Source organism: Lithobates pipiens, unplaced genomic scaffold (assembly GCF_037356315.1).
Source record: "Lithobates pipiens isolate NorthernLeopardFrog02 unplaced genomic scaffold, aLitPip1_a1.2 Scaffold_13, whole genome shotgun sequence".
NCBI classification, from domain to species: domain Eukaryota; kingdom Metazoa; phylum Chordata; class Amphibia; order Anura; family Ranidae; genus Lithobates; species Lithobates pipiens.
The window spans coordinates 123580904-123593314 of NW_027507718.1; the positions used below are offsets into that span (position 1 = coordinate 123580904).

The window sequence follows — 12411 nt, forward strand, 5'->3', positions numbered from 1 at the left end:
GACCCAGGGCCTTTTCTGGCCTTGGCCTTGCCCCTAGCACCCTGTTGCCAAGACATTTAAGGAAGCAGTACCTGGGTTTTTAAATGAGGGATGCCTGGTGCTTTTCTTCACAGGAAGAGGGGAACTCTTCCCTCCAGAAATATTTTGCATATATTTGTCCAAGTGATCACCGAATAACACGTTCCCCCATGAAATGGGAAACCTGCCAATAACTTAACGAAGCTCGGCTGACCAGTTCTTAAGCCATAAAAGTCTGCGCATATGTACAGAGAGAGCCGAATGAGAAACCTGCTGTTCTGAACCCTTTAAAGCATCAACAGCAAAACACAGCGTGCGAGGGATAGCCGTCTTACTTTCAGGCAGATCATCCACCTGGTTAGACCTATCAGGCCGGCTGACCTGATCCTTTATGGACTGGCAAATACCAATTCCTGCAACAGCTGGCTGAATAGCTGAACTGGTCAAAGAAAAGGGAGCCTTTAATAAAAACTCCAATTTCTTGCGAACAGGGTCTTTCAAGCCCTGTGTGTTATTTACCGAACAAGTTCTTGTTTAAGGAAGAGACCGCTGCATCTACGGCTGGCGTGCTCCATTTTTTAACAAACTTTTCATCCATTGGATATTAAAGGGAAAACCTCTTTAGGAGGAACAAAAGTCCAGTCAGGATATTCCCAATCAGCATACAGCGCCTGTTCCGACAGGGGGTGTAGAGGGAAAGTATGTGCGACCTGAAGAGGCCTCAGAGATTCCAAAGAGGACCAGGGGGCTCAGTCACAACTGCAAGGGGCAACTTAAGGGCAGAAAGAAACAATTCGGTCAGAATCAGGATCAAAAAGACTCAGCGACTGAGGCAATCAAGTGGATATCTTCTTGTCCAGATTTCTTGGAAGCAGACTCATCAGCCAGGCACTCCACCGAATCCTGAGCTTTAAAGCTCTTCCCCATCCTCAACTCATTCCTGCTCCAGACTAGGAGACTCGGGGAAGGGGGATCTGTCACGCTTCCTGCCACCCTGCAGGATGGAGGCAATCATGCCATCAATCCTGTGCTTTAACACGGCTAAGGCTGAGAACAGTTCATCCCTAGTGATAAAGGGTGAAGCAGCATCGTTGACTGTAGGCACAATACCAGATAGACGCAGCGGCTCACATTGCCCGGAAGCCTCTAGTCCTTCAGGGGATACAGCACTAGGGATAAGACTAGGTTCATCAGGGACTGACATAGGTGTAACCCCTTCCCTGTGGTGTTAGTCCCACTCCTCTTTTTGGAAGACAATAGCCACAAACCGAGTAATTGGGTGTAGTATTAAAACACCTCAGAAGGGAGACCCTTTAAAAGGGCTAACCAAGTCCCCATGCAACAATCCTGCTAAGCACCTTTAGCCTGCCAAGGAACACCTTTTGACACGAGATCTGGGTAAGGAAAAATTAACCACTACAAGTGTCTGTTCAGAGCCTGCTCTGTGTTCCACAGCTGCCTTCGGGAAGCACCACACATACTTGGCCTACACAGCTTAAAAAAAGGAAGAAAAGCTGGGTGTGCGCCAGAGCGTTCTCTGGATACCGCACACAGGTGTCTAGCTTTTAGCTAGCCTGACTTATTGTATCACTGGGACAACCCACAATAATAAAAGGGGTTTCACCTACACATCCAGGCGCAGGGCCACTCAGGAACCCACCATGAAGAATGAAGATTGGGCCCTTAGTTTCTGTCATTTGGACCTTCAAAGACTGGGTAGCCTTTTTCATGTTTAGGGTCCACTCCCTTAAACCTGCACAGCACCCTACAGGAAATGCCTTAGTACTGTAGTGTCCATGATTTCCACTCCGCCGGGTCCAGCACCCAGAGGCCACATTACAGGCAAAACCTCGCAGGATCTTGAGTCTTCTTTGCAAGGCTCGGGTACCATTTATCCAAGCATAAAAGCCTGTGTCAAATGGATCCAGTCAATCCCTTGATTTATTTGGGAACCAGAAACCTGGAGCTCAGCGTTCAAAAAACTGTGCCAGCCACCTGTGGTCTATCGGTGTCCATTCACCTGATAAAGTACTACCCAGCAGGTAATGTATATTAGCCTGACTGTGTCCCATGATTTATGAAAAAGAAAAGCCATCTATAGATCCTACTGATCTAGAACACTAAGCTCCCCAGTGAATGTCATTTATGTTATATTTAGAGCAGGTTAGGAGGATCAGGGAGCCGACAGGCAAGGGGGGGGGGGGGGGGGGAGGAGAAGACGCAGACACAAGGGGCAGGCTGTAGATGATAGAGGCACGTATGGATGACTCCTGTGTCAGAGTTCAGCAGCCCTGATATAGCGGAGTCAGTATACAGGGGGAAGGCTAGGCAAGATTAGTCAGGTATTACAGGCAATACAGGGGGCCAAATGACACAGCACAAGCACTGTGCTGTATAACATACTTTAAAGAAGCAGGATTTTTTTGGGGGGTTAACACATGCTTTAAACTCCTTCCATACAGTGTAAGGCCGTCATGAATTGAGCAAGATGAGGGAATGACCTCTGAATTGGATGAATTCTTTAAAGCCCACTAAATTAGTTCAAGGAGTAGGGAATGGCATTCAGGAATTAACTTCTTTTTGTGCTTATAAAAAAAAAAAAAAAAAAAAAAAAAAAAAAAAAAAAACGTAGGGGGGTGAGCAGCTATTTAGACTAGAAGACACTGCTTCAACCAGCAGTCAGCATGTGACCAGAAGCTGAAGTAATTTCAAAAGACTCTGGTAGTAAAAAAAAATGATCCGTAATCTCCACTAATAGCTATTTTACCATATTCAAGTCACTGATCCCTTCCAGGGCTCAGGCTTTGCCCATCACAGTTGGTATACACCCAAAAGGGTCTTCATGGTCTGGATGCCATAGGAATGCACCACAGCCCTGAACATGTATAGCGCCCTGCAGCTGACTCGTTGCACCACATACCAGCGCCAGGCTAGCCCTGCTGTTGCGGGGTTTAGTTCCCAAGACATATATCAAGGGTAACCAATTCATAAACTGCTAGCAAAGGATAGGGCAATAAGAAGTCCGCTCTTGATGGAAGTATCAGTTGAAGAAAAAAACTGTAGCTAAAAATGAAAAAATATCCAGCAGAAGGGGTCTATTACCTAAGATACTTCCAAAAAAAACTGGAGCTGCACAGAATGCACGGGGTTATATGGGTACACTTTTTTCCCCCAGCAAAGCTTTTACTAATTCCCATCACCTGAAGCAGCATCAAACCCAAGGTCTAAGAGTTAACTCCTGTGTACCATACAATTAAGTTATAGAACTTTCATTTTATCTTGTTTTACATCTTCAGTTTTGCTCATCTCCACCAGCCTCTGTGCATCTACATCCCGTCTTTATACATAATTGCGTGACCAGTTTCATGATGGCGACATTGGCAGAGCGTGCCTGTGCAATGTGCATTAGCACAGCTTCTTGTAGACTCATTGGCAGAGAGTGTGACCGCAGCAATACACAACTGGGAGCCAGGAACAGGAGTGTTGTCGCGCCATAACAAAAAGGGTATTCATTGTAAGATAGCTAGTTCTTCTATGCTGCAAATAAAAGCTGCAGATATAAACACATTGAAATTACATGGATATGTTAATGTTCTTATAACATTTTAAGGACTGGGTAAAAATGAGTAAATACAATAAATTTCAAAGCATAACTATTTTGCAGTTAAGTACATATGCAAGCCATAAAGTCCCTCTGAACAAACAAAACTATACACAATTTGTATTTTTTTTTATTATTATGGTTTCCACATTTATATCACAATTTGTCCACCGATAGGACGAAAGTTAGCAAAGTTGCTCTCTTCTGCATATCAGAAATACAGAAGTCTTACTGTACATTCAACTAAGGCTTTGTTTTTTGATGTATTTTTTTTTTTTTTTTTGCAAAAGAAAAAAAAAAAAAATGAAAAAAAAAAAAAAATCGCGTTTTGATGGAGATCCCATAAGGCAGATTACATCTAAAAGGAATGGTAGCAAGTAGTTAAGTTTTTTTTCCTTTTTTCCCCAGCATACCAACTTGGCCTTATGCGTTCGGCCTCTGGACAATTTAGAAGCTGGTAGCACCATCGGTCACCTTTAAGTTTTTAAAACTAGGGTAATTTAAAGAACTTTTCTCACTAGGGGTAAAATGAACACAGTTCATTTCTAATGTGGAGATGCTGAAAACACTGAAATATGGTTAGAAATCACATGTATGTGTTGGAGCTTGAACAGGTTTCAAACGGTGGAAAGGTAGATTTTATATTGGGCTTATAAAAGGGAAACTAGCAGCAGCTTACAGATCTGAACTGTGTATGGTGGTAGATTGTTACAACAAAAACTTTAGAGGAAAAAATAAGAAAATATGTATATGATAGGGAGGAGGGAATGATTTATTAAGACTCTCCCCTAGTCAACATAAAGGGATCAGCTGTGATGCTTGGAACTGAACACTTCTATACTTTGCGCCTCTTTAGACACTTTACTGTCAAATTTTAAATTGAAATAAAATCTGAAAAAGGAAAAAAAACATTAATTCAAATAAATAATGCATACTCTGTTAAGGTAACTTACTCTCAACTTATTTAAATCCTCTTTCACATAAGATTTAGGTACCTGTCATATATATAAATTTTTTTTTTTATTCCAGCCCTTTCTCAGGTACCGGAAAAATTCACCTTTTTGCAATCTTAGGGTAGGTTTGAACTTAACACTATTTTTTTCCATATATTTTATAGCTCACTTGCTATAGGAGTTTCAAAACTCCAAGTGGAACCCCCCTTGCACACCGTTCCATTGCATTTCTTGACCCCCTTCTGTAATCCTTTGCCAAGTTATCTGGTAGCAGCATTTAGCACAAAAGAACAGGTGTGGCAGACAGAGGGGGAGCTCTGACGGGAAGAGAATTCCCAGGATGTAGTGGACACAAAGCTTCTCTTCCAGGCTCTCTACACCCCAAACCCTTCACATCCCCCAAAAAAGGGAACTTAACTCAATCAAATCTTCCATTTTGAGCATTGGTCGCAGAGCGAACCATGGTTTGCAGTGAAAACCACAGATATGAGAAAGCAGATTTGGGACTGGTGCTCAGTCTAGGCAGACATAAGGCAAGATGTTTAATCTACCATCATCACCATGAGGGTCCAAGGAGATGCACTGCGTCCAATCAAACCAGTTGCCTTGTGTATCGTGACAGCCATTGACACCAGGCCAATGTTGATTATGAAGTCTGTCTACGTCAGCGCTAGTCACTTCCCTGTTTTTTCCAGGCAGCTCACTCGGTAGGGCAAGTGGCACTAAAACATGAGTCTTTCTAGCTTCCCGCTTACTGCATTCCGCCTGTTTTAAATATTCAGACATATAATAATGTGCACTCTGCGTATGTACACCAGAGGAAGACAACAAGCTGCTCTGTCGATTGAGATAGGACTGAATGATCCCAATTTGAGACAACTCCTTCCAGTCTGTCTGTTCAAAGGGACTTGGCAGGCCGAGTTTGGGGTCTTGTTTGTCCGTCTCAGTTCTGTGCTGTTCTGAAGGGGCTGAAATCTCTGCCTGGGATGGGTCTTTGTTTGTTAAAGGTTTTATTTGCCCAGTCATGAAATCAAATTTTAATTTACGATCCTTTTTTACTCGGGTTTGCTTGCTATTCCCATCTGCCGAGTATCCTTCTTGATCTCCTCGACTACGAGATTTCTTTTTCTTGCGGCTGTCTGAACCAGAGGCTGCGTCATCGCTGTCCATTTTTGAGGACTCTGGTGAGTAGCTACTGCGAGGTGTTTGAGGATCTGTGATAGGCTGTCCACTACGATGTCCATGTGGGGTGTGCGGTTGGGTTACCCTAGGTGACTGCTGAAGTTGGTAGTCAGTAGAGACCAACTGCTCTACAGACCTATGAGGTGAAGAGACTGCAAAATCCCTTCTAGGAGACTCTAGTCTTTTTGCTATGGCAGGGGGTGTAGAAGGGCGCACAGGGGATTGAGAAGAGGGAAGATGTGCAGTGTCTACACCAGGCAGCCTTTGAGAGGGGCTGGGCGCAGAACCCTTTGGTGCATATGTGGTGTGCTGCCGTGCCACTAGTTCTGCCCTAGTGCCACGAGGGCTGTAAGAGGAACAGCGTGGACTTCGTGGCTGAAGAGAATGGGTTTCTTCTAACCCTACACTGTGCTGTTGTAGGACGGCCACTTTTAGTAAAGAGGAAGTGCTTGAGTGTTTTACAAGTCCAGGGGAGTTGGTGTGAGGCCGGACAGCATTTACTGGGATTTTACCATGTTTATCATTTTCAGCAGTCTCCAACCTGTTAGTCTGTGAACTGCCATCAAGAGGACCAAGTAGGTTTTCCGGGGGACTACCTCCTATTCCATTGGTGGGGAGTGGTGAAGAATTTTGGAACAGCTCCTGATTCGGTTTGCCTGCTTTGCAGGCAAGCCCTTGGGTACCATCTCTAAATTCCCCTTTCCTTTTTCGACTGGCCACCTTTTCAGTCTTAGGTGAATGAGCCTTCTGGATATCATTCCTGCCCTTAAGGTCCTGAAGAGGCTTTCCGCTCAACAGTGCGGTTTGATTGGTCTCTATCTTACAGTTGTGGGTACTACCACCATTTGCTGAACCTTGTGGGTTGGGAGTACCCCTGGCAGCCTGCTCAGCCTGTACTGGCTCTATCAATTTCTGCCAGCTACGTAGCAGTTTCTTAGCACGTTTGGCAAGATCCTCGTTACTGGTCTTTTTACGAACATCATTAATTAGCTTTCCAAGTCGGGTTTCCTATAAATAAATAAAAAAAGGGGGGGGGGGGAGATAAAATTAGACCTTATTTTCTACTCCAAGGAGAATTTTGACTCAGATATGCTTCATATAAAAAGTACCACCTTCGGCTACACTATAAACATTAACCACTTAAAGACTGAGACTCTTTTTGACACTTCTTGTTTAAAATATTTTTTTTTGCTACAAAATTACTTAGAACCCAAAAAAAATTTTTTATCTAACACAAGAGAATAAAATGGCGCTTGTTGAAATACTTTCACAACGTATTTGCGCAGCAGTCTTACAAGCGCACTTTTTTTTGGAAAAAATAATAATTTTTGGATTAAAAAAATAAGACAAAACAGTAAAGTTAGCCCAATTTTTTTTCATATTGTGATACATTGAGTAGATCGATACCCAACAATTTGAGCTTCAAAATTGCACCCAACCGTGGAATGGCTACAAACTTTTACCCTTAAAAATCTCCATAGGCGATGTTTAAAAATTATAAAACATACAAATACAGCGCTCAAACATACTAATTGAAAGTGAAAAAAATATATGTGAAAAAATATATAAGATGAACCAACAAAGTCCAAAACAAATGACTGAAGGTGCTCCAATCCAAAGTGAATGAATGAAAACTTCAGGTGCACAACACCCTCTTAAGAGTCCCTACTCACCAGATCCACATGACCGCCAGCTTATAGTAGATGGTGAGGTGTTTACTCCTCCGCCCTTTATTTAAGCTGGCTCAGCCTACCGGAAATCAGGTCCTTGATGTCCTGTGGGAGGGTGAAATGTTGACGCCGTTTCCTGGAATACTGACGTCAGTTACGGTTTTTTGGACTTTGTGTTGGTTCATCTTATATATTTTTTTCACATATATTTTTTCACTTTCATTTAGTATGTTTGCGAGCGCTGCATTTATGTTTATTTATGGTTTTCAAGTGATTAGCACTTTGTGTATAGCAGGTGCAATTTTTTCACTTTACTGATTGTACTTTTGTCACACCATCAGCGCGAGTTTGCATATTTTGTCTATATATTTTTCAAGTTGATGTTTAAAAATGTCTACAAGTTAAAAGTTTTGCGTTACAGAGGAGGTCTAATGATTGCGGCGATACCTCACACGTGTGGTTTGAACAGAGTTTTCATATGCGGGTGCTACTTACGTATGTGTTCGCTTCTGCGTGCGAGCGCTTATCAATTTGACACAGTCTTTTTTTTTTAAAACATTTTTTAGGTCACATTTATTCCTATTAAAAAAAAGAATGTAAATATCCCTTGTAACAGGAAAAAAAAGCATGACAGGACCTTCTAAATATGAGATCTGGGGTCAAAAAGACCACAGATCTCATATTTACACTAAAATGAAATAAAAAAAAAAAAAACAAACACAAGTCACTTGGGAAAAAAATAAAAAATAAAATTCTCCTTCAAGAGATCTATGGGCGGAAGTGACGTTTGACGTCGCTTCCGCCCTCTCACGCTATGGAGCCTGCAGCCAGGCATCCACGGGAAAAAAATGCTATTGGTGAATCCGCTGGAGACCACTTTTATCTTAGAGAAATGCATGGAGTTCCTGAAAATACCTGGGTTATGGCAGCTAGCTTGTGCCATAACCCCGGTATTTAGCGTCAAAGTACCGATGTATGGGTACGTAGTTTTGCATCAAGTGGTTAAACTTGAAAACAAGCCCTTATGCACCCATCTAGCTGCTTGTGTTGTAAACCATTTTGAACCTATCAATATACACGTATTACGATGATTTTTTTTTATTTATTTTTTTTAACGAAAAATATATTGGCCTAAATGGAGGAAGAAATTTTGTTTTTTTGGGGGATATTATAGCCGACATTTAAAAAAAAAAAAAATAAATAAATAAATTTCTCTTCAAAATTGTCTGTCTTTTTTGTTTATAGAGAAAAAACAAATAAACAAAAAAAACAAACGCAGAGATGATCAAATACCAAAAGAATGCTCTATTTGTGGGGAAAACAAAAGGGTGCAATTTTGTTTGGTTAAAACGTTGGCAGAACCGTGGAATCGTCAGGTAAAGCAACGAAGCGCCAAATTGTAAAAAGTGCTCTGGTCAGGAAGGGGGTAAAATCTTACAGGGCTAAAGTGGTTAAAGAGGTCATACACACCTCCAGTGCCTCTTTGGTAATTGGATACTTCTCCAAACTGGAGATTACTTCCAACACGGCCACCATGTTACGAATCTGGAGAGACAAAAAGGTAAAGCAATTCAGAGATTTGCATCAAAGTTGGAACAAATTTACAAAAACGTGCATCAGACAAAAAACACTTGTAAAAAAAACATTTGGGATCAACAGCAATGGTCATTGAAAACAAAGTAGCTAGGGAAAAAATAAATAAAAATTAAGTTTGTAAAAAGCTTTTAATATAGAAAAAACATCAATATTTAAAAAGGGAACCGGCCATAGTGTAGGGATAATTATCCCAGTTGAAGTCACGAGGCACGTAACGCGTAGGACACCGGAAGTGACGTAGTACGCACAATCGGGCCGCTCGGCGTTTGTTTTCATGTGCAATTACTTCTTTTAACTTGTGAGTAGCCTGTTACATAGTTAGTAAGGTTGAATAAAGACACCAGTCCATCCAGTTCAACGTGAGTGTCTACAATTGTCCCTATCCCTGTACATTGCACACTCACATTGGTCCCTACCCTCAAGGATCCAACAATACAAAGTCCCTATTCGTATACTAGGGCCAATTTGAGACAGAAGCCAATTAACCTACCTGCATGTCTTTGGAGTGCGGGAGGAAACCGGAGTACCCAGAGGAAACCCACACAGGCACAGGGAGAACATGCAAACTCCAGGCAGGTAGTGTCGTGGTTGGGATTCAAACCAGGGACCCGTTTTACTGCTAGGTGAGAGTGCTAACCACTACACCACTGTGCTGCCCGACTACACAACGTGTGTGTGTGTGTGTGTGTGTGTGTGTGTGTGTGTGTGTGTGTGTGTGTGTGTGTGTGTGTGTGTGTGTTATATAATTTGTTTTAATACTGATTCCTGGTATTTCTAGTGTTATAGATTTTATTTATATATTATAGATATTGTGTAATTTTGGTATTCTGATATTTTTTATTCAATTGAATTTATGCCAGAGATGATCTTCGGATCCCTCTGAGCTTTCACCTTCACGGCAGAAGCGCAGCACCATTTCTACTCATAATTTATGCACTTTCTATGAGATTTGGTTTGGCTCATACAGTGTGTGCAGCATTTGCTTTACGCGATTACTTCCCCCACTACTCCTATTAGCGCAGGAGCCACAATCACCACATTTAAAAAGGGAACGTCACCCAATAGAACATCTCAACTCCTGGCAACCACAACTGGTTAAAAAAAAAATAAAAAAAAAACACACACACCACATTTTACCTTTTTAATAGTGCAGCACAGCACTTCTTTATTTCTTACCTACATGAAAAAGGCCTAGCACCACCCCCCCCCCCCCCCAAAATTTCTTGGGATGGCCACGTCTTCTCACAGGAGAACGTTCTACCGATGGGTACATGCTTGTTGTGGGATTCAGGCTCTAGCAGAGACCTCTGGCACATCTGTGGACCCACAGGATACTCAAAAATGTCAGTGTGGAGATGCGGGGCAAACATTTAAAGGGGACTTAAAGGGTTCCCAAGTTCTGGCATTTACAGTCAAACTGAGGCCTCTAATGAGGCTAAACAACATTCATGTGTGAAACATTTCAGGAAGGAAATTCAAGTACAGTCTGGTGCGAAGCTGCAACTCAGAATCCTGAGTCACATGGTATGTGGAGTAGAGTTAGAGAACAAGATCTTGGTTTTTCACACGGGTGGTTTGTGTTAGATGCCTTCTATTAATCTGCATGAAGTAATAGTAAGCCTACACTACTTTGACCAGCAGATGTCCTCATAAGCACAGTTTCTATATCCATCTGTTCTCAAAAAATATGTTAATCATTGCTACATAACACAAGATGAGAGCAACCAAGTCAACATCGCAGACAAGGCTGCCACAAAAATTTCATTTTATGTCACATTTTGAGGCCACACACTCCTAAAATTGTTGGGACTGATAGCAAAAAATAACCAATACCATAATGACACTGAATTGAGACAATTCTTAGATCCAAGCTTCAAATAAAAAGCAAGCCTGCAACAGTACCCATGAGGCCTGCCACACAGGTATTATTTAGGAATAGCACTAACAGTTTGCACAGCACTTTACAAGGTAGCGGGAAGACAGTGTTACAATACAATAACAGAAGGATCATAGGGCCCTGCCTGCGAGAGCTTACAATCTAAAAAAGGGTATGTACAAAAAACGTTATTACCCTATTTCTAAGAAAGAAAAAAAAAAAAAAAAAAAAAAAAGAAAAAAAAGGGGACGTGTGCGAGCGCTATATACATTTTTATTATTTTAACCAAAGAATGTGCAATCCTGCAAAAATAACAAATGATGTGGCATTAATCATTTTCTGTAATAATGGGTTTTTAAATTGTATTTTAATAATTTGTAATTTGTTTTATTGTTAATACACTGAAATTGTCACAGCTCTTAAAGTGGAGTTCTGCTCAAAAGTGTAACTTCCACTTTTTGGAATCCGCCCCCCCCCCCCCTCCGTTGCATATCTTCTCTCCTTGAAAAGGTGCCAAGTATGACACGGGTATCTGCGCTCATGTTGACCTACGTCACTTCCGGCACCTACTCTGTCTTCCCTCACTGTCTTCTGGGAGACAGAAGACAGCAGGGACCAGTGAGGACTTGCGCATGCGCAGTAGGGAACCAGGAAGCGAAGCTGCATGACTTCACTTCCCGATTCCCTTACCGAGGATTGTCGGCTGCAGACATCGTGGGCTCCCTGGACAGGTAAGTGTCCATACATTAAAAGTCAACAGCTGCAGTATTTGTAGCTGCTGGCTTTTAATTTTTTATTTTTTTGGCAGACCTAACGCTTTTATATTAAAAAATAAATAAAAATAAAAAAGCAGTATAGCTCTAATCCTGCCTCCCCCAACACAGAAGAATCCGGTCATCAAGGTAACCATTTGAGTTTAGAAGTGCACTTGCAGACATATGTCTGAATATAGTTAGATCATGTTACATGTTATCACCTTTCACCACCCTCTAGTGTAGTGGTGGGCATCTTGACAATTAGAGATCGTCTCAATTTGGGCCCCTAAAATGGCTAGAGGGCTGTAACACAGGTTTTCATGCTTAAAAGCATGTATAAAAGCGGTTCTAAAGCTTTAAGGGTTTTCACTTGAATGCATTCAGGTGAAAAACCTTGTATGCTCCAGCTCCCCACCAGACGACCCCCCCCCCCCCTTCTTACCCGAGCCCAATCCCAATCCGATCCAGCAATGTTGACGAGTACAGCGGCACATGCTGCAGTCTCTCTCCAATTGGACAGATAGAAGCGGGAGCCATTGACTGTCAATCAAAACATGTGACACGGGAGCTGGACTTGGGAGACCGCACGCTTGGGTACCCCCTTGGAAAGCAGCGACTGAAAATAGGGGCATGGAGCACTTTGCCAGGGACGCAACATAAGGATCGGGGCTGCTCTATGCTAAAGCATTGCAAAGAGCAAGCAAGTATAGATGTGTGGTTTTAATACAAAAATAAATTATAAACATTCATTTTGGTGTTC

General features: G+C 42.0%; 1 protein-coding gene across 2 annotated transcripts in view; it reads right to left on the reverse strand.

The window, feature by feature from the left end:
• Nucleotides 1–3733: 3733 nt before the first annotated feature.
• Nucleotides 3734–12411, reverse strand: part of MED26 (mediator complex subunit 26) — a 65970-nt gene continuing 57292 nt past the window's right edge. For both annotated transcript variants that reach the window (XM_077475501.1, XM_077475502.1), the window contains 2 exons: nucleotides 8895–8969; nucleotides 3734–6762 (listed from right to left, as the gene is read on the reverse strand). In XM_077475501.1, coding sequence (XP_077331627.1) covers nucleotides 5086–6762; nucleotides 8895–8969 — 1752 coding nt within the window. In that variant the 3' untranslated portion in view covers nucleotides 3734–5085. The remainder of the gene's footprint in view (nucleotides 6763–8894; nucleotides 8970–12411) is intronic.